General features: G+C 39.0%; 1 protein-coding gene across 3 annotated transcripts in view; it reads left to right on the forward strand.

Annotated features, from left to right (window-relative positions):
- Positions 1–21,400, forward strand: part of faim2a (Fas apoptotic inhibitory molecule 2a) — a 32,825-nt gene extending 11,425 nt beyond the window's left edge. For all 3 annotated transcript variants that reach the window (XM_088643131.1, XM_088643132.1, XM_088643133.1), the window contains exons 2-12: positions 1,327–1,531; positions 4,556–4,689; positions 5,176–5,240; positions 5,646–5,699; positions 6,225–6,275; positions 9,453–9,492; positions 10,730–10,767; positions 11,463–11,550; positions 13,938–14,033; positions 14,955–15,008; positions 15,481–21,400. In XM_088643131.1, coding sequence (XP_088499257.1) covers positions 1,375–1,531; positions 4,556–4,689; positions 5,176–5,240; positions 5,646–5,699; positions 6,225–6,275; positions 9,453–9,492; positions 10,730–10,767; positions 11,463–11,550; positions 13,938–14,033; positions 14,955–15,008; positions 15,481–15,627 — 924 coding nt within the window. In that variant the 5' untranslated portion in view covers positions 1,327–1,374 and the 3' untranslated portion in view covers positions 15,628–21,400. The remainder of the gene's footprint in view (positions 1–1,326; positions 1,532–4,555; positions 4,690–5,175; positions 5,241–5,645; positions 5,700–6,224; positions 6,276–9,452; positions 9,493–10,729; positions 10,768–11,462; positions 11,551–13,937; positions 14,034–14,954; positions 15,009–15,480) is intronic.
- The last annotated feature ends 1,723 nt before the right edge of the window (positions 21,401–23,123 follow it).

The raw sequence follows: 23,123 nt of genomic DNA on the forward strand, positions 1-23,123 counted from the left end.
CATATTAGGTACAGGAAATTAAAAAGTCACATGAGAACATAGATTAGAAGTTAGATGAATGGTGGTTTCAGTTTAACTTACTCTTAATATGTGTTGTATGGTATACAGTATATTGTGATATGGCAGAGACAAATAAAAAAGTCTTATTCCTATTCCAAAGTTCCTATTGTAACCAAATACTGTATATAGGATGCTATATTAACGTATAAATATCAAATCAGCCCATTTGACTGTCATTTTCTGTGCTTCAGCTCTTGGCATTGGTGTATCACCTTATTGCCTTATTGTGTTGCGCTTATTACTGCAGATAAATGTTTATTGTCTAACAAGCAAGCTGCAAGTTTCCTTTTGTTAATTTAGTTCTGCAGAAAATGGAACGCTGATGTTCCTATAGCCGAAGAATTGTATTCCGAGTGACCTTGACTGTGTGTTGTCACTTCAAATCTCCCTTGGGAAATTTTAAGTGAAGTAGCATCTGCGAAGGCAAGGCTAAATTGCTTATTTGTTAAGAAGAATGCGAAAGAACATAACAGTGTATGCTGCATGTGCAGACGGATTGGAAATAGCAGCAAGTGACTTGGGAATGGGCAGATGAGGGGAAATGATTTCTAAAGAGAGAATGGGGCCCGGGTTGTTTTTCCAATGCAAGATGGTTATTTATCTGTTTCTCTTTGCCCTATGTAGTAAAACTGCAGTTAAAAAAATGATATTTTATAAATACTGTTTGTTTTTTAAGTGTTTTATAAATATCTTCTAACTTAATTTAAGATTTACATTATTTGCAGTACAAAGGTGATATTCTTACATTACCTGCTGCTCTTGTTTTCTGATGTTACTTGTGTTGTGACATTGCAACATCAGTTTTTTAACCCAGCAACAGGATGGGATCATTCACAGCAGATTTAATGCTTCTAAGCTCTTTAAGGTATTTATCAGGACCAAAATACTTCAAACTCAGCACTAAGTCTTTTTTGACTAGTCAGTGTGTATTAGGCCAGAGAGTCACCTTATTATTAGATTTGCTGGCCTCCTTCCAGGAGTCTCTTGATGAGAGCTCTTCAGCCAGAGGAATCTGTACCTGCATTGGACGACGACACTTTGTTGTGTAATACCATGGAAAAGAGCTGATGTGTATCACAAGTCTGTTATAGTGACTCACTTTTCTGGGTGCTCAAGGGAACTTAACTCTCACCTTCTGCCACCAGTGGTTTTCAGTGTGCTGGGATCGGGCACTTGGAGGCACTTGGAGGGGGTTGACTTTATGCCTGTCAGCCAGCGACTGTCCTGTGTTTCAGATGCTGACAGCACTCTTCTCTTCCCCTCCAGCCCATCAGCCTCCTGCTCAACCCCACAACAGGACTCAACGGCGCCACCATGACTCTGCCCGCTGCTCCCCCCAGCTACGCTGAGGCCACAGCCGGGGACAAGGAGCCGGGGTTCGCAGCCCCCCCCTACGCCACCCCGCCACCCCCTCTGCCGCCCCCTACTGTGCCCATGCACCCGAGCTGGGCTTATGTGCACCCCAGCCCAAGTGAGTGGCCAGTCCGTTGCTACAGATTGTTTCAGTCAAACAACTCTTTCATTCTTTACTCACATATTCTTTTTGAATGTACTCTACGTCAACCTGTTTCAAGATTAGGCTTTGCTGTGCTGTGTTAACCCTTGGGATATGTCTTTCTATGTGTCGCTCACTCTGTGAAAAGTATCTTTCTTATATTTGCCTCTCTTCTTCGAGCTGTGTCTGTTTTCCACTGTAGTACTGGTCACCCATTCTCTGTCCAGTTAAAGCCAGCCTCACACTACAGGACTCGACATGACTTCTAGTCAGAGAGCATGTCAAATGAAGTGTCTGCAGTTGCTGAATCTCGCTGCCTTTTCTGGCCTAGAGGGTGTCAAGTTATACAACTAGGAATCGCAGGAGGTGACTAATTACAGCCTGACTCCTTTCCTCCTGACTTTTCATCGTGGTTCCAAATCTCATATGGCGTCACGAAAGTACCACAAGGATGCCTCGTTTTGGCAGCCAGTCAATGTGGAGCACAAGAGGAAAACGAAAGTTCAGTAAACAAACAACATGGAGATCAAGCACGTAAAACATCTTGAAAAGTGTAACACAGACATTGGTATCCACAAATAAACATCTTCAAAAATACAATTCTTCTTTATAAATAAAGACTAAATTGACAAAAATAAAACACCTTTAAAACAAATATTGTAAACAAATGAGTATTGCACTATAACATGTAATATAATATATCTCACAAGTACACATCTGGCTCACTGCCCACCCCTACAACCTGCGACTCGCTACAAGAAAATCAAACCAGTTGTAGGGGCAGTTAGGGGACTATGAATGAGTCGCTGGGGGTGTCACACTACACAACTGATGGTAACCGGGGCACGCTGCAACTCCACAACTCGCTGTGATTTTGTTACGATTATGTAAATGAAGGCTACGACTGAAAATCAGGCATAACCCTCTACTATAGCCACCCCTTTCTTTCAGGGGTTCAAGTGGTTGATTAGATCTTGTCCAGGTCCAGTGGCTATCAAAAGTATTCCCCCCCTGGGGTTTTTCACATTTCACTGTGTTACAAAATACAATCATACTGTATGTATGTGGTATTTTTTTGCCATTGTTCAACACAAAATACTCTATAGTGTCAAAGTGAAACAAAATTCTACAGATCCTCCTAAATTAATTAGAAATATAAAACAGAAAATTAGTGACTGCGTAAGTATTCACCCCCTTTACTACGACACACCTAAATAGGCTCTTGTGTAATCAGATGTCTTTCAAAGTCATATAATTTGTTGAATAGAGTCCAATTAGGGCGTTTCACATGAGTGTAGGATAAATATATCTATCTCTAGGCAGCAGTGGTGCTGTACAGACGGACTGAAGAAAAACAAAGTGTTGAGTAACGATATGGCTACAGATATGAATTAGAACTTAAATCTGTTGGTTTTGGAGTTGGGGAGTCGGTATCTCCGTTTTGATGGGAGTAACTGGAAATTATTGAAGAAGGGGTGTGAAGAATCGTCACAGATGGAGTTTGCTTTACGCAAAACACGTCTATGATAGATGGAGGAGAGGGCAGGAAGACATGCAATGACATCTGACATTTTCACAAGAATACCCAGATTCAAGGAAGGACCGATAGAACAAAATCACAATGAATCATCGACTTTAAAATACTTAACTTTCCTTAAGAACAAAACATGCTGTTGCAATTTTTTGAGGATCGGGTCAGTATTGGCTTTGACATTTAGCTTGGAGTCCAGAACAGTCCCCAAGTACTTGTATCGTTCTATTAGTACAGCTCCCAACAAATGTAAATCATGAAGACAAAGGAACTTTCAGAGTAAATCTGGAATAGGGTTATTGAAAAACACCAATCAGGGGAAGAGTATAAGAAAATTTCCAAGGCATTACATATCCCCCAAAGCACAATTAAGTCCATTATAAAGAAATGTAGAAAATACAGCACAACTGTGAAACTGTGAAGAACAGGGTGTCCTCAAAAACTGACTACCCAGGCGAGAAGGGCACTTGTCAGGGAGGCCACCAAGAGGCCTTTGACAACTTTAAAGGAATTATAGTCTTCCATGGCTGAGATGGGAGAAACTGTGCATACTGGGTGCCATCCAAATTTGGACTTAAGGGGAGAGTGACAAAAAACTAATGATAAAACTCAACTACACTTTTCGAGAAGACACAGTGGACATTCTGAGACCAAGGGGAACAAGATGTTATGGTCCGACAAGAACAAAATTGAGCTTTTTGGCATCTATAATAGGCGGATTCTTCACTGCATAAGGGCCTGGAAGACTTGTGAAGATAACAGGAAAAATGGACTTAACGAAGACAGGGAAATCCTGGAGGAAAACCTGTTGCAATCTGCAAGAGACATGGGACCTGAGAGAAGATTCATCTTCCAGTAGGAAAATTACCCAAAACATAAGCCATTACCCGCTGGAATTGAAAAAAGTCAGTGTTCTGGAGTGGTCCAGTCAAAACCCAGAGCTCAATCCAATCAAGAATCCATAGCAGCAGTTTAAAATTGCTGTTCACTGACAGTTCCAAACATGTGTCCAAACAGCTGTTAGAAATGTATTTAAGAAGACTGTAGTTTCTGCCAAATATGTCTCTACCAAAACATGTCTCAAAGGGGGAGAATACTAATGCATTCAGTTATTTTTCATTTTATATTTATTTTTAATTTAGGTGGATCTGTAGAATTTTGTTTTTACTTTGACATTAAAGAGTGGTTTCTGTCAATCAATAGCAAAAACTCCCAGTTATATACACAGCCACTGTAGGTCTGAATGAGTTGAATGGATGGTAGTTTATGGAGGTGTGACTGAAAGGCGTTATTTGAATGGTAAATATAATCTTTAAACCGTGTTTTTTAAAGTTTGCAAATACACTCAAGCCCATGTCTGGTTAGGGCGGGTAGAAATGGTGCCTGAAATGTGTGTTCCAACTAGATCCAGTCCACCTGGGTGAGTCGCTTACCAACACTAATTCCTGTTTTCTGTCCGTCTCACTCAGGTCCAGGTTACACTAACCCCTATGCCTCGGACATGTCTTCGCCGTTCTCGGACCCCAGCACCACCGGCAGCTGTGACGGCCTCAGCGGAGATGGCTGGGAGGACAGGAACATCCGCCGCATGTTCATACGCAAGGTGAGACAGAGAGGGAGAGGAGCTGGAGCTGATACAAGGGGAAGAGAGAGAGAGGAAGGAAGAGGAGCTGGTACAGGGAGACGAAGAGAGGAAAAAGGTGGAGAGTGTTTGTGAGAAATGTGGAGACCGGAGATGAACAAGAAATAGACATGATTGGACATCTCACTGTAGTTCAATAACTAAAAACGGAAAGTAAAAAGGCTTTCCTCTCCTGTACTATATTTTAGAAAATGTAAATGTTTGATACTGTTGTGCTAAAGAAAAACCTTAATCCCTAGTCTGTAAAAGAATGTAAAACTGTAGGCAAGGGTCAATTCAAATATATAGAAAGAAGTTTTATTTAATTTCTGACCTGGAAGCGAGCGTTTTCACAACCTGATAGTTTCTTGCTATACTGTATATTGCAGTAAAAACAGCAAGTGTATGGCTGTATTGCAGTGAACACAGTTGTTTCTCTTTGACAGCACTGTTGTCTCTGTTTCACAGGTCTTCACCATTCTGATGGTTCAGCTAATGGTGACATTTGGCATTGTGGCTCTGTTCACTTTCTGGTGAGAAACCTTGACTGTTCCCCCTGGCAGGTCCATTGTCTGTGCACTGTGGCTGATCATCAGGGGGCATAATTCAGTCGTGTGTTTCTGAGGTTACAGTAGTTGTTGCGCAGTGCAGCTTTCATTTAGAAATTAGGTATATGAATGCAGAATTCCTTGCTTCATCATCTTCTTTTGTTTTGTTTCCATTTTGGTCTGTCATCTCTTATGGAGTCTAATCCTCTCAGACCCCCATCCAATTAAGTTCAGTGTAAAGTCTGAATTTCCTGTCCTCAGGCCAGCAGCTCCAGAGTTCCAGTTCCTCATGTGTATGAGTCTGCATGGTGCAATTCAAGAGGGAACATGTGGCTGCATCTGCAAAGAACGGAAGACGCATATCTAATCGTTTTGTGGTTTTTCTTGCAGCGAACAGGTCAGACAGTTTGTGCAGTACAACCGTATTCTCTACCTTGCCTCATAGTAAGTAACCACATCAATCTGATCAAGTGCTGTCTGCTTGCTCTTTGTAGAAAATAATTCATAAAGCATTTATAAAGCCAAAAAAACAGAGAACGCAAAGCTTATCTTTTGCTTGTAGACTGAGATACCCTAAAATGACAACTGGTTGCGCTCAGTTGTAGAAATTATTCTTAGACAAAGCTGTGCAACTGGCCTACATTTTGCCTGCACAGAAGCTGTGATAGCAAGTGTCGATCATTTCTTCTCATCTTCAGAACTTGTTTAATTTGTCAGCTTCTGCCCCCTTCTTTGTGTATTTTGGTGTATTTGTAAAATGAATAAAATTATACTCAAAACTGAAACTGGAAAAGAAGCTGCACCTAAAGAACTGTCTAGCAGTTTGATGGTTATTTGGCAACAAAGTCTCGTAAAGGGCTGCTGGCAAAAATAACGATACCACAAAATTCAAATTCTTCAGTGCAGGTTTCACTGTTTCACTTTCTCCTGGTTGTGGTGTGTGTTTAAGTTGTCCTCTGTTCCTTTCAGCATCACCTTTATGGGAACATACCTGGTGCTGGTATGCAGCACAAGTGCCAGGTGAGATTAAATGTCAGGCTTCACTCAATCTGGGTTACAGCATGAATACAGTGCAGCGCCTTGGTAATTAACCAAATCCCATTTGTCAGCTGTACTTATTCCAACACTTCAAAAAAGAGACTGTTTTAGTTCAGGTGGGTAGCTGCGTCAGCATGCGTAGGTTGCAAAGGAGCAAGTAATAGGTTTATTCCATGCTGAAAAAAGAAGAAAGAAAACACAATGTTTCGGCCGTGGAGCCTTCTTCAGGTGTTCCTTGACTGTTTTAGTTGCTTTCTTGAATTATTTTATGTAACCAGGTAAGTCAGTAGAGAACAGATCCAAGATGAATACAGCATACACAGTACAGTTATACAATTTTAACATAATATCCCTTGATTTAAACTCTAATAGTTAAAATCAGAGAATTTAAATTTAAGGGATGTTATGTCAGAATTGTATAAAGCACTAGTAAGGCCTCATTTAAAATATTGTCATTTCGGATTTAGAATAATTTAGAGTAGTGTCACCACATTATAGAACATATATTGCTGCTCGGGAATCAGTCCAGAGAAGAGAAAGCAGATTCATTTTTGGGACAAAGCAATGTGATAGCCTGAAGGATCAAATTGCTTTGAATCTTCAACACAGGAACCTACAGTATGATGGGACCTGTTACAAGTATTCAGAATCTTCCATGGCACTGACAAAGTGTAACGGGCAGATTCCTTCAGAATTAAAAGTGAAACACGAACCAGAGGGCACAAGTGCCGAAAAAGCTACCCAGCAATGTGGTTAAAGCCGATACTTTGGCTTTTTTTCAAGAAACAACTGGATGAGATTCTTGGATCAATTAGCTGTGAAGTACCAAACAGGCCAGATGGCTTTATTATGTTCTTATCAGCGTTATAGACATAAAAGAGTGAAAGAATAGGACAGTAAATATCAAATCAGATTACAAGGCAAAACCTAACAAGACATGACACTGCTAACAAGTGTGAGTGTCAGGCAGAAAAGATCATACAACTGAACCCTCAGATAAAAGATGAATTATTTCAATTTTACTTGATTCAATATGACTTGTGCCCCTCGATGGTAGTTTCTTATGGTATGATTTTGAATCTTGGCTAAGGTCTGAACAGAAGGATCTTTTTAAATTGTAAGATGGCACAAAGACCTTCAATAAATTCTGAATCTAGTAAAGTGTATTCCCAGGTCAAGTTCTGCACAACAACTTAAAACAGTGGCATATTAAAGAACCCTTGAAACATTGAAGCAGTTAAAATCCATTAATGTTGCACCTTCTCCTCTCCTGATCTGACCACAAATAATGGTCCCACAAGCACACAGTTGGAAAGGTGCTCAAAATCTGAAGAATGAAAACTCGGAAGCACAGCTTCATGGTACTGCTAATATTTTTCTGAAACATCACAATCTGAATCTCGGCCAGGCTTTGAGCAGAAGTATTTCCAGTCATCTTGATGTTGAAGGAAGCGTGTTTTAATAGGAATGTCTTGCAGGTGTTCTTGGAATGAAGGAAAAAAAGTGTAGAGGTGCATTTTATTTGACTAAATCATTTCCCCTAAACAAGAGGCTTTGTAAGGAGAATAACCACTTCTGCACATGATGTTTTGGGCTGCTAGTCCAGTGCATATTTTTTACTCTAAAATGCCATTTATTATTAATGTGAAACATGGTGACTACAATATTTGTAAAGTTGTAAAGTAAGGAAAATATATTTAGAAAAAGGGCAAACCAATGAACAATTCTTTTTAATTGAGGTAAATTGTAATCAAACCAAGTGTTTAGTTTTTTTTTTAATTGAGATAAAAATAAAATACAATTCAACAGATTGTGGGATACTAGTTTCTCCCATTGATTAATGATCAGTTATTGTTTTCAGGGTCATTATCAGTGTCACACCACTCAGCCTAATAGAGTTTTATACCACTGCCACCCTCTTCCAGAGTGTACAGTGGCAGATGTGCTCCCTGAAATGTTTGAATAAAGTACTTTGTAAATGTTTAATTAGTCCTAGAAATGTTGCCCTGTGGCCTGTATCCTAAGCCTTGTAAGTTAGCCTTGTGTGTTCTGAAAGACTTTATAAGAAGTTTAAACATTACCATCTCAGAAGCTAAACCTGGGCCTTGTCGGTAGGGGGATTAGAGACCTCTAAGGAAAACCAGGCTGCTGCAGGAAGTGGTGCTGACCCTGAATTTCACATCCGTTGCCCTTGGAGACACAGTGGTGTTGGAGGTGCTGTCCAGTGATTAAGAGCCCTGGACTAAAGTCTGGCCTCCCCAAGTTGTTCCATTAACTCCCTTAGGGAAGCTGTTTCTCACTTCTTTACCTGAGGTGCTGTGCAGTGGGCCTGCTGGTGTGGAATGGCTGCTGTGTATCACCCAGGATCTGCATTCAGTGATGGATGAAGTGGTTCTGTTTTATATGCAAAACATATTGGGATCCTTTGGGATGAAAAGCACTGAACAGATGCCAGTAATTATATGAGTCAGTTACGGGATGAGTGAACCAGAGACACATCAAGCACACAACACTCTTCACGCTGCTAATGCTGTGATCTCATGTGATCCTTGTGCAGGGCTGCCTAGGGGAAGCCAGAGCTGCTTTGGGTTTTGTACTCCTAACTGGGCCACAGTGACCTCTGCTGGCAAAACAGGCATCTGAATTTTTTGGAGGCAGGATTTCATCATTGTGATGCACTGTAGGAAGAGGTGCTGAGTTTTCAAAATTTAAAATTGCTGGATTGATTCATTGATTGGGAGGAATTAATTAAATAAGTTGCTGAAAAGTTACCCGTATAAAATGTAATATTTTTTTCTTCCTTTTGGCTATTACAAGACCTTTAACTTTAATATTTGGAATAAGGATTTTCATTCCCTTTGCAAACAATGAGAATACATAATAGCATAGTCATATACTGAATTTCACACAATGCCTGAATACAGAAATACTGAAATGGCAATAAAATAAAAAAAGAACAGCAATAAAAATCCCCTGAAACACATTCAACCCAATAAAAAAGGAAAAAAAATACTTTTTCCATATCTAAAGTCTATTATTAATAACGCTAATTATAAACAATTTCTTAATAAGTAACAAGAAGATATGGTGTTGAAAATCAACAGGACTGGTGATATTGATTTTTAAAGAATAAATAAATGGTTGTTCTCCTCTTTTCAGGCGGCGGTATCCCACCAATCTCATCCTGCTGGGCATCTTTGTGAGTATTCCATGAAGGGAAATGCATCATCAGGCTCCACCCTGGGCTGCTGTTTTTTGATGCAGAAGTGGCCTTAACTGAGAGTTGAGTAGCTTCCTCTCAGCTCCCCTGTGTCCTATGTAATGGGATCTGGACCTGCTGGACTGACAATGAGCTGTGTTTCAGAGTGGTCTTTTTCTTTCCTCTCTTTTACTGGTGATGATGGCATCCACCAACTACTCTCTTCTTATATACTGTTTATTTTATTTGGCTGGTTATTTCTGTCATCTTCCAGTCACGTATTTTGCTTTGTCTGAATTGTCGTCTGGGTCATTTTGAAGTGTGGAAATGGTACCGTACACTGACTCAATAGCAGCAAGTTCAGACTTAGTGATTAACAAAGATCTGAAGGGGCAGTACTGTGGAGTAGTGGTTAGAGTTCTGGCCAATGCTGTTGTACCCATGAGGCAGGTATTATTTGCTCCAGTAAAATACCCAGATTTATTGATGGGTGCAAATGTCATTAGATAAAATCAGCATCCAAGCAAATAACTACTGATGTGCAAGGCCACCTTGAGAATGGAAGAAAAGTGTAACAGTTCAGGTACAAAAAATGCACCATATCAAGGCTTTGAGGGTCTTGAAGTTGTACTGATGAGTCGTAAAGTAGAATTATCTATATACATCTCATTCTATATAATTCCTTCTTGTTAACTATCAGAAAGCACATTTCAAAAAGCCATCGCAAAAAATGTGGCAAACCAGCTAACCAGGGTGGTATACAGTAAAAGCTGGAATGCCACCCTCTAGCGTAAGGAAAGTTCACTTAATCTTTATCTTCAAAAGAATAAATCCACTATTCTTTTATATCAGGGGTGTACAGTCTTGGTCCTGTAGAGCTGATGTGTCTCTTAACGTGCTGGTTACTGTACTAAACCGGATCTGTTTAACAGCAGCTCCCAGCTCGTCAGGTGCTGTTGCCTTGAAGAGACCTTGAAAACCCTAAGCCTCACGAACATCCAGGACTGGGACTGGACACGCCTGCTCTGCATTTTCAGTCTTCTTTATTCCTCTCATTGTGACTGAAATACTAAACCATTTCATGTTGCTTGTGAGGAAAATTCTATGATTCTTAAGTTTTCAGACGAAACAGCAGTGAAATAAAAGAGCAAATAAGAAAGACAGTTTTCCAGTCCCGAGGTACCTTGAAATTAACTTTCCATGCAGTGACTGTGCTCTCCATTTCTTCTTGTTTCAGACCCTGGCCATGTCCTATATGGCAGGAATGCTGGCAAGGTAAGATATACTACCTGGGAGTCAAGAAATGGTTTAAATATAAATGAATGAGTTAGGAATGACTGAGTGGTGGTGCCTGAACACCTACTGTAGCTGCTGGAGTGTGAAAGTCCCTTAGCAATTAAAAAAGCAAGAGCTAAGGCAGTGATTAAAAGATTATGACAGACAAAGTGTGAGAGTTATGAGTGACAAGATAATGAGAGAAGGGGAGTTAGTTGCATAATAACTGTTACAAACTAAAAGAGGTTGTCCACCCCACCTGGCCTCTTTGGTAGTTGGCTTATTAATTCAAAGATCACATCCAGCCCTTTCTTGAAAAAAAAAACCTTGTATTGGATTCAACAAGGCAGGGCAGTTTCTTCCAGACAGCCACAACTCTATAGGTAAAGAAGTTAGGTTTCTCAGTTTTAAATGCATTTCCACCTAGTTCCCCCTTGTTCCCCCTTGTGCTCTCTGGTTCATGTTTCGTTGTTCATTTGGGGAAAAAAATGAAAGAAGAAATCTGTGAGCTTTCTAAAATATTACTACAAGGAATGACTAAGTAATACAGGAAGAGTGAATGAGATTAAGTGTTCAGATAAGAGAGTGAATGAGTAGGACAACTCATGAACTCAGACACTGAGGGAAGGACTGTGAACTGTTTATCGGATTGTTTTTGTTCTGACAGTTTGTAAGCATGTGTTTTGGTTTCGCAGCTACCACAACACCAAAGTGGTGATGCTGTGTGTTGGTATTACTGCCCTCGTGTGCCTGGCAGTCACTCTCTTCTGCTTTCAGACCAAGGTGAGCTGACTGGGTGCGTCTTGAATGCTGTGATATGGTGCATTGGAGCTGTGGGTGTGCTGAATGGCATTGCAGATCCCCTGAGAATCCCCTGGGCTTGCTGCCTGGGGTTTACATGCCTGGTTCTGCCAAAGTAACCTTATCATGCTGAACACTATCTTCCCTGGTACAGAATGCTGTATTACAGCAGTTGGAAAAGAGAAGAGGAAGAGGATACTACAATAGAGAGAACATGTCTGTTTGTCAGACACTCAGGCATAGTTTTCAGTGCACTTGGATTGTTACAGATGGCATCCTATCATTTTGTCAAGCACTTTTCATCAGCAGATTGTCATCACCAAAATTTCATTGAGTTAACAACTCGATGGCAATTTTGTCACGTTCTTACATTCCACTTGCCATTTCTTTCAAAGCATACCCATTACTAGAGCTGTGGTAAAATCATATTTGATGTATATTTTCATACAACATAAATAACAGTCTCCGGAAAAGAAAAGAGGTTGCAGACAGCCTGTTTTGAAGACCAGTTTCGTCTAATGTCCAGGAACAATTCCAAAAAAACAAAAAAAAAAGTTTCCAAAATGATTGCCAGTTCTAAATCTCACAGTTCCTCTAAAGCAGTTGTAATCCAAGGCCTGTGTTCATGATCAGTAGATTAATTGATCACAATTATAATGCTGTTTACATTTCAAAGGATCCTAAAGCACTTTGAACATAGTTGCAGACCTACTTCATCTACCACTGAAGTGGTACCTGTACATGACACCTCAGTACAAGACTTGTGGCAGCCATCCAACACCAGCAGCCCCACTACACAGGTAGAGAAGTCAGAAATTGTTTTGCTAGTTGGAATTGAGGAGGAGTTTCAGGTAGGTCTGATTGTACAAGAATGCAGTGAAATTCAAATAGTTTAGTTCCAAAGGTAAGAGCACCACTTACATGGTTCGTAAGTCCATAGCTTAAACCTCTGGTTAGAAGGACACAAGAGACTGGAAATAAGAATGTTAAAAATTAAATGCACTTTATTATCAAAATTGTCTTCACTTTAAAATATTTTTCGAAATAAAATCTTAGTACTTGCATAATATAGTTTTAGTGTAAAATAGCAAATAAATCTAAATATCTAAAAAAATTTCATTATGGCAATTAGCAAGACTTATTTCACATTTTCAAAAACAGTGTGAGCTTTCAATGATTCAACATACCATAATTTGAGTTGTTAGGTGTGTAATCAGTTTGCAACTCACGTGAATAATACATAATAATGCATAATACATAACGCCATTCATTTGCAGAATACACCGTTCTGCCAAACCCTTGTACTAAAACAGAAACGCCCAGTTTTTTGGGGGGTGTGTAATTTATTTTTAGAAAATTGTTTTCCCACGTTGATAGTAATACTTGCATGCCCACATACAAATTTATTTTTCTTTATTTGGGTGGATGTCTCCTTCTCGTTTATTTATATCACAGCACCAAAATGAAAGTCCACTTGAACGTAGACCTGAAAGAAACAGTTTTGGCACTCTTTGGTTTAAAAGAAGATTCAGATTGTTTTTTATCTTGTGATGACCTTTTCCATTCAGCTGCTGTAAGGAGCTATTGTATTTGTGAGATAGTCTCTTAAACTTAATCCTTATTGTTATGGTAATACCTGCCCCCCCAACTAATCTCACATATTTGTTAAACTATTGGCAATTTTTTACAAAAATGATGCTAGCCAAAGAGAGGATAAGCAGCTCTGGATTTGCTGAAAACTCCAGTTGATTTTCTATAAAGTATACAGTATTTGTTCACATCAGTGTAATAGACAGGGCAGTCAATGGGCGTTGGAACACATACTCATAATGTTACAGCTGAAAGGAGGCCATTCAGCCATCTACCAAGGATTCAGCTGCTTCTTGAAAGAAGCCAGGTTGTTGACTTCCACAGCATGGCTGAACTGTTTGTTTCTTCCTTCCACAATGGTTTGGGTAAAAAAGTGCCTGTTCTGGGTTCTAAATGTACTTCCATCTAGTTTCCTCTTGTGCTCTCTGATTTGTGTTTCACTGCTAATTCTAAAGAAAACACTGCTTTGACTTTGGCTTACTTGTGGTTTTCGATGTTCAAGGCTAAAAAGGTTCAGCCTGTCAGCCAGCCAGTTCCTGGCCTGAAGCCAGGGAACATATGTTTGCTCTTCTCTGCAGATTCCAGAGCAGTAATATCTTAGTGTGACTAATATACTACACAATGTTCTTAATGACGTCTTATTTGTGTGTTGCGGAATTTTAACTTTTTAATTGCTTCCTCACATTGTCTAAAAGATATAAATGGTGTGTCAACATATACACCTAAGTCTTTTTCGTGAGTACATCATTACATGGCAGTGAGTCTGTCTGTCTCTGCAGTTTGACTTCACCTCGTGTCATGGCCTAATGTTCTCCCTCATGATGGTGCTGCTTCTCACTGGCCTGGTGCTCATCTTCACTGCACCCTTTGGATACGTGAGTAGCCTTGGCAACCACTGCCTCTTTCAGGATAGCCCCCCCCAATATGAGTTTTATCCATTTTCCTGCCCTCTGCTGGGCTTCTCCCACAGCCCATGACTCTGATATTCCCAAGATAAACCAGTGAATATTCATGCAAGCTTTCTAAAAGGAAAAGAATATTCTGTCCATCTAACTTTATTTATTGGACTCAAAGAATACTACACTATTTAATCTCATTATCTTATTTACTAAACTAGGCTAATTGCTTTCTTTAGGTTTGAAGATTGCCAATATTTGTAGCACACAGAGCTGTTTTGGCAGTTTTGGGTTTTATTTTTCAAAACAGTTTTTTTCATCGTTATAAATGTACAGAACATTTCAAAGGAAGACTCAAAAATCAACCAGTCCGTTCCAACACAACTTTATGTTACAAGCACTGGAGCCTTATAAAAGGACCTTGTGCTGTGTTAACAATGTCTCCTTTGGTCCATTTTATACCATTTAATGAGCTTGCTTGAAACCAATGACTTAAACGTACCGTGTGACTTGTGGCAAAGACGATTAAACCACATAAGAGAACATTATTGTAATATTGCTTACAGATAATGAAACAGTTTCTCAGCCAAAAAGTGAATGTACCTTTTTTCCCAATTAGCAATTATCTTGAATCTGGGGTTGTGCTGTATGTGTACAGTATATAATGCTACATAGTGTGGGTCAAAAACATGTAGGTAAATCATGATGTGCACAAGCACTGATTAGTGTACCTATGTCAGAGTAAAAGTAAATACAGATAAAAAATAAAATATACAGCCTGGGGTAAGCACAACCGGACAGTCAGAAGATGCTGTGGAATAAGAAGATATTGATGGAGGTTCTTCAGAAGCACTGGCAGCAGTCACAGTGGTGACTGGGAATGTGCTTTCTGTCCTCCAGATTCCATGGTTACAGACTGCCTATGCAGGACTAGGAGCCCTTGTCTTCACTCTGGTAAGCATGTGAAGTGTCATATGAATTGTTGCATCCTGTTTGTTTATTTTTTATGCTTTGTAAATATCTCAGGATTGAAATGTATTACTGTGAAACTATCTGATTATATATTATCACACTATATCATATAATTCTTGTAAGATGAAAAACAACACAAAGTAGACAGCAAGGAATAGCCAGAGGTGAACTGTGAGTGAAAGACATAGACTCGAGGTCTACGGTAATGCTATGTAGATATAGCTGGAATAAATTCCTTTATGATCTCTGTGTGAATACATTTACATACTTAATTTTTCTAGAGAGCAAAGCCCCCCCAGGTTAAAAAGCTGGTTTCTAAGGGTGTCCGCTCTGGCAGCTCTTGTTGGTCCTGGAGGATATGTAGCCAAGGGAACAGGGCACACACGTGCTGTGGCACTGAGTGAGATAGGCTGTCCTGACAGCAGGCCCTGCCTCACTGTGTCTGTCCGCGCAGTTCCTGGCCTTTGATGTGCAGCTGCTGATGGGGAACCGGCGTTACTCCCTGAGCCCCGAAGAGCATGTGTTCGGAGCGCTGTGCCTCTACATGGACATCGTCTACATCTTCTTCTTCCTGCTTCAGCTCTTCGGCAGTCGCGAGTGAACCCACAGAAGTACCCCCCTCTTCCCCCACCCGTGACCTTCTCCCGCTGACATTCCGCACACCCGTCCGAACACACAAACACACACTGAGATGCAGCCACAGAAACAAGTTCCTGCCCTCACAAAACTCCCCCCGCTCCTCGAGAGTCTCTCACCCCCTGGGGGTATCAACTTTCAATCTGTCTTCCCTTGTACTTTATAACACTTTATGACTCTTTTTTTCTGTTATTGTACAACACACACGTTAAAATATTTGTTACCAGATAGTTTCCTTGTAGTTTTCTACAGCTTTTGACACCGTCCATATGGGACAAATGAGTGAAGGGGATGTAGAGGGGCAGGAAGGTTTATGTTTTAATACTTTGTGTGTTTTGTTGTTGTTTTTTACTTCTTCTTTGTACTCAGGCTACATGCTGTACTGCAAACACTCTTAGCTTCTACCGTATACAAACAAGGTCCTGTGTTGTTGTGGTGCAAGGCAGGCCTGTCCTGTTGTCTGAGTGTTACAGGTAATCTCTCCCTAGTGTTGCCAGTTTTAGGGTGACTGAATGTCTCCTCTGATATCCCCCTCTTTATCTAGCCTCCCTTCTTGAGAGGAGGAAAGTGACATGAAGGGCAGGTTAGAAACCAAAAAGCATGCTGCATGCTCAAAGCAATAATAGGCCCCCTGGCCAGGAGTGTCTATGCAGATATGAGGGCTACTCCTTGTTTGTTTTATTACACAGCTTCACTTTGGGTGAATACATGGCATAAAGAATTCCCTAGTCTTCACAGAGCCCATCAAAGCCTCTGTACCCAAGGCAGACATGCCACAGTCCTGACAAAGGGAATATTCACTCATGGGTCCTCTCACCACTTTATGGAAGAAAAATCCATTCTCTTCAGCTCCCTCATCAGTTGAATGATATTGAGTTTGGGGGCACATTTCTGAATGATTCTCTGTCTCAAGAACCGCAGTGCTCAACATCAATACAGAGAAAAATATCAATAATTGCTTGGTGTCCCTTTTTTATGATTTGTGTAGTGCGAGTACCACAACAGACTTTCTAGTCTGGCAGTCACCCAAGCTTTGGACAGCACATCAGAAGTACTGCTGACTGTTGGATTTGAAGTCTCATAGCAAAGCGGCCTTAAGAGCTTTAAAGCATCTTTCAGGTCGTAATACTTGTTCCTATGCAGCCCGCAGGAGTCAATCTTAAGATACACAGTATATAAACAAAACATCCATCTTAAAGATTGAACCTGCATTTACAAAGCAGTTGGTGCTAATTTAATCTCTTATCCAGTGGGATGGGCACCTGACCATTTACTGCTTATTATAATTTAAGATACAAGACAGTGGTTAATTGTTAGCATCATTGTATTTTTCATGTTTGAAGTGACTGTGGTTTTAGGCCAGATTAAAGATATTAAATCCACTTGACATATTTGTTAGTTTTTAAGAAATGTTTGTGCCAATCTTCTAAGACTCAGCAAGTAGCTTAACGGAAAGCTGCAGGAAAGAGTGTAGTTATAAAAAGTTGGAATTTCCTGATAGGTAAATTTAATTTAATATACCCTATACACAAATATACAGAGACTATACAGAGTACTGTAGTAGAGTTGTATTTTTATTTCTTCGCTAATAGTGCTGATGCTAAGGCTAATTTTAAGGCTTATTTTAAGAAAGTTAAAAATACACTTCCCAGAATCACACATCTTTTATATTTTAATTGGAATAGGAAAGTGTACTTTTTATACACTTTGAGCTACAGATTGGCCTTACGAGGTGCCTTGTATGCAGGAATTACTCTTAGTTGGAATTACTCTTAGGATGATACCCTGGCCAAATTGACCTCACCCCATGCCTGATGACATTTGGCCAGTTGTGTGCTTATAGTGACATGAACAGTGATGCCAGTGATATATTAAATCATGACCAGTGATTTAATATAGGCTCACAATGACGGCTCTTTTTCCTTTCCCCCCTCTTCGTATTATTAATGAGATGTCTCATGTCTCAAATTGGCCACAGTGACTCTTGCATTAGAGTCTTCAGATGGTGTTACAGTATAAAGCCATTTCTAGGAAAGGCTCTGGGTTGCCACGGTCCTTACCAGTAATTAGCAGCTACTGTATCTGATAATTGATGGATAATAGGTGAAGTAATGGAATAAACTCTAGTTACTTCATGCTACAGAAATAATTAATCTAAGTACTATATACTGAATGTTGAAATATACACCAGTTGTCTGTTGCTGACAGTCCGCTGTACTATATAGATCACTTATGGATGCCCATAGTTTCCCTTGACAACTATCCTTGCTGACAAGGAGTAAAACATTGGGACAGTGAAGACTAAACTGGCATTTCATTATGAATTCTGAGAATAATTTTTCAGGAAATATAAATATAGATAAGCACATCTCCTGAATATTTTATTTCTTATACAGTCAATTCATTTCTAGTCTCTTGGGTCAACACATTTATAGTGTTAACTTTATTTTGATTTAGCAAAAAGTATTTGTAATTTTAGCTCACATAGGTGTCTCTTTATGGTAATTAGGCTATTTAGTGGACTAATTAGGCACTTATAAAAAAAAAAACCTATGAACATGCTGTCAACCCACCTTCATTTGATTTCAGTCTTTTGAGTCCATAGTCAACATAACATCAAAACCAAAGAATTATTTAAAAGAGAAAAGGGCAATAAGTGTGAAAGAAAAACAGGCAATTTTAAAAATTGAAAGAAAAACTACCAAAATTTAACCCTAACCCTGTTGGCCAAGAACACCTTTGCAGTTGTTGACAGAAAGTTGATTAAAACTGTTAAGGAGAACCTAAAACAGCTGTCAGAGAAATCACCAGCAACTTCCAGAGTACAGAGGTACTCTGCAGACAGAGACAGCAGATTTGCAAAGGCAACAGTATAAGGTGTAAAACCCATCAGCACCAACAACAGAAAAGCCAGGTTAAAAGTTGCTTGGAAGTACGAAGATGAACCAGGAGGGTTTTGAGCAAAGTTTTATGGTCCGGTAATGCATGATCACCTCTGGAACTGTCTCGCTCATCTTTAATGATGTAAATAATGATGGCAACAGCAAAATGAATTTGCTGCTTGTGTAGAAGATAATTGTTCCCACCTTATTGAGTTCACCAGGCAATATGATAATGACAGGAGGTCTTCAAGGGAGAAAAAATGGGAAAACCTTAGACTGGCCAAGTCAATCTCAATCCCTCTGTGAATGTATTTTGCATGTTTAGCATGCATTTCACATGCTAACAAAAATAATAATAAGTCAGAACACCCCAATAATAGGCTCCAGGAACTCCAAGTGACTTTAGCAAAGGCCAATACACAAGAATCAGAACAACAGCTTAATGAATCACAGACATCATTCAGGTAAATCATGCAAGGGATATGCAGTCAAATCCTGCCTTTTACACTCTGCAAGTTAAAAAATACAGGAATTGTCTCCCAGTACTTATGATCCCTTTTAAAGGATTGGGTTGAACACAAAGTAGTTCTAATATGATCTAATGTATGCATGAAATTATTAGATAGCATATATTAAATTGTACTTGACATTCATATCAGTCTCATGGTTATAAATACAAATTGCTTGATTTTAAAATAATAAGTTTTCACTTTGCTTTCCTGATAGTTTTGGTGGGCACTATAATTACCAAGTTCATTTAAAATATATATACAGTCTATGAAGTTGGACCATAGCGCTACATCTGGGCAGCCAGAGTATTGCAATGTTGAGAGCACAGGTTTGAAAATGAAGTAAGTTGACTAGCATGCTCTTAAAATGTTAAATCTGCTAGTGTAATAATATGGTGATTTTGGAAAGAGATTTTATCTCAGTATATTAAATATGCATTTCTGGGGTATTCAGAATAATGAGCTGTTCTGATGTTACTATCAGTACTTTAGAAGGTAGCCTTGCTTGTGAAATATGGTCCTGATGATATTTCACTGGAAATGTTGAAATGTATTTATATTTGTAAGAAAAAAAACTGAAACTAGCCTTTGCCTTCCTGTTACACAACAGTTCTGTTTTTTTTCATTTCTGCTTTACACAGGACATGCATTCATTGAATAATCACCGATGAATCTGTAATATATATGATGACGTCTTAAATATATTCCTGAAGTAAAGAAAATAAATCTTCTCCTTAAACCTCAAAATGATCCAATTTCAATCTGACTTTGATAAGAAAATCTTTGTGAAGATTTGCATACACATTATTCACTATCTCAACTTCTCGGCCAGCATCAGAGACTTTTGGGTAAGGCCCAAAAGAAGGGTAATTCGCATTTTTGAATGAAATGAGACACCTGATCTACTTCATTCACATCTTCAGAGATCTGCCAAAATCTTATATGATTTTCCTATTAATGTTGCTTTTCTGTACCCTTGTGCTGTAGTCTCTACAGCCTCAGTTATTAATATGAGCTTTACTAAATGGAAACACTTCTGTATACGAAGGTCTGAGCTCAAAGTGGAAACTATAGTGTTATAGACTGCATTTTAGGTCTTATTTTTTTCCATCCAATTACTTAATTTGTAGTGTGACACTAGCAAGTACAATATCCTTTAAAGTACATCAGTCCCTAATATATTAGAATACTAAAATTTGTCAGTTGTATTCATGAAGAATTTTACAAATGTGACAAAGTGGGGGGAAAAAGGGCTAAATTATCTGTTCTCATCTTGGCAGTAGTTATTGAACGGCAGTTTTTAAAACTACCATTGTGTAGTTGTGTGAACAAGCTATAGTTGTTGGACTCCAGTTTCTCACAACATCCAGAGACATGCTGGCCAGGTTAATTGGTATCTTAAATTGTCCCCGTGTGGGCTGTGTGGTGTGTAGGGATGCGTGTGTGTCCTGTCTCTCACAAGGTGAGTGTAGTCTCACCTTGTGCCCTGTGCTTCCTGTTTTGATTTTACTCATTCCGAATAGATTGGAAGGTTTAGACTATTTCTTAATGTTCTTTGTTACAGCTACAGTATGTACAAAAGAGGAAACCCTACATGTAACATTTCCTGTGATCAAATAAATTGAGCTACTAGTGTTGATGGCGTATTAGCATGATGTTCTGTAACATTTTATTGTCCCTACCCTTAATATGAAAAGAGAGTAATCAGAATATTGTCTCTAAACAATGATGTCAACTTGCAACAAACGCATACATGAGAGACAAGAAGCTAAATTTTAAATAATTTTTAAAGGTGCCAAATGCCTGAATTGTGACTAAACATGTAATTCAGGAGCTGGTATTACGTGTTCTGATCTCACATAGTGATGGGAATGGCACAAGTGGACATAAATAAAAGTTTCTTTCAGTTCTACAACTCGAAAGTCAAAGCAATGAAATCGTTTTGCAGCGTGCAGCTGAATCTTTTTGACTATCCACTTCTTAATTTTGTCTGTTTTTAACTTCAGCTTTTTATAAATAGTCTTAATTTCACGTTCTGCAATGTATGTATCCATGTAAATTAAGTTGGGACTCTTGACTGCTTTTTCCATTCTTTTTAAGATGACTGAAACCTCGATAAATAGTGATGTACGGTACCGGTGATGAGTGCATGAACTGGTGTGGCAGCCATACTGTTCTCTTCTGTGTGCTGTGGGTCTGTGCTTTCAAACAGTGACATTTCAACCCTCTGTATTTTTTTCACAACCTCCAGATTATGATAACGGCTGCCACCAAGATTATTATTTTTTTATGTATCCTAACCTGTTGATTGAAAAATGAGTCAGTTCAATAAAATAATATGAATCAACGCTGGTGTTACTTTTTGAAGCTGTGAAACTGGTTCAATTATTGATTCAGGTTGTCATACTGTTAAGTGCAAGTGGACTGAAAACCTGTAGACACACCATCCCTCCAGAACCAGAACCAAGGTTGGGGACCCTCTGTTTTTAGGACCTTGACAGTTGTGTTTAAATGGTAATTTGAAGGATTTAAAATGTTTCTTATCTTATGTAAATTTGAATTGTCTGTCCCCTTTCTGAGTTATTTGGGCTTTGTCCTACATTTCTGGAATTTTTGCCATTCCAGCATATTGCTATAAAGCATATACATTTTAATCCAAATTTATAAACATTTGCATTCACATTTTTGGTTTAATTATTTGCTTTTTATGAGTATAAGGTTATAACAAATCACACTCACCATCCCAGTGGTGAAAAAACATTAAAAAGGGCGTTCAAGAAAAGGAATGATCATATGGTCTTACATCACATTAACAATTAACACAAGATCTCCTGTATGACAGTGCTTCAGTGTAAAAGGTGTGTATAGATGTATGGGTGGGTATTTTTCTGATGGAAAAATTTAATCATATGAACATTTTATGGAGAAAAGCTGGTTCACCCGAAGGAAGATCTCATTGTAACATTTCATGAAGGATCCAAGTTAATCTGCTTTAGCTTTTTGCCTGTGAATCTTTTTTCCAGAAAAACTATTACTTTGTGTATCATCAGTCCTTAATGGACAGCCTCTTTTTTGGCATTAGTATCCACAGGTCCCTGTTTTCAGGGGTAAATCAGATGTAATCCCCTGGGTTTGCTGTCTCAAAAGCGGAATATTGTATTCCTATTGCGGTCTTCCTAATTACATGCTAGTTAGAGTTGGTGTGCAGCAGTGGTTCAAATCCTAGCTGAGGTACTGCTGTTGCATCCTTGAGCATTGTACTTCACCCAGATTGTTCCAGAACAATAACCGTCCATCCATTTTCTAACTGCTTTATCCAATTCAGGGTCAGAATTCAGAGTACAATAGCCAACAATACAAATTGACTTTGTTAATCCAAAATTGGAAATAATTTCCTTGCAAACATTTGTCAGGTGTAAGTAAACCTTGGTGAAACAGTACCCTGCTTACTTTCCTCTGGTATACAGAGCGGCAAGGGTGACCAACCCAACCCTTCATATCGGTGGCACCAATTGACCAAAATTCCATTTGGTACCTAAATATTAATCTGATTTATTCCAAAAATAAAGGTTTAGTGATGATCTGTTTTAAAAGCTATAACTTGCAGAAATTAGTATTGTTTTGAAATGAATTTTTGACACAAAGCATTAAAAAATTGTGTCACAGCTGTTGTTTTTTCTGTTGGATTGTGATGCTTTTTGGAATTGGCCCAGTCACAGAAGTCCTCCTACAATGCTGAAACTAATGGGAATGCCAAGTTTCACATTCACCCCAACAACATGTATTCCTTTATGTTAATACTACCACTCCACTTTTATCTACATTTTCATTTTTTTTAATTTTAAGGCTAAGGTTAGGGTTCAGAAAAGTAGTGTAGTGGAAAGGATACAGAAAATATTATTCACTGCAGTTGTTGTAGTGGTAGTTTAAGTGGCTTTCACCTTCTGGTTTCACTTGGAGTGATTACTACGTAACAACCTGCCTACAAACCTGAAGGTTTACAGTGTCTTGGGAGTTACTGCAGCACAGTACTAACTGTACCAAATAGTTTTCTGCATCAGATGTATATT

This window comes from Lepisosteus platostomus, chromosome 8 (assembly GCF_059453375.1).
Source record: "Lepisosteus platostomus isolate fLepPlt1 chromosome 8, fLepPlt1.hap1, whole genome shotgun sequence".
Classification (NCBI taxonomy): Eukaryota; Metazoa; Chordata; class Actinopteri; order Semionotiformes; family Lepisosteidae; genus Lepisosteus; species Lepisosteus platostomus.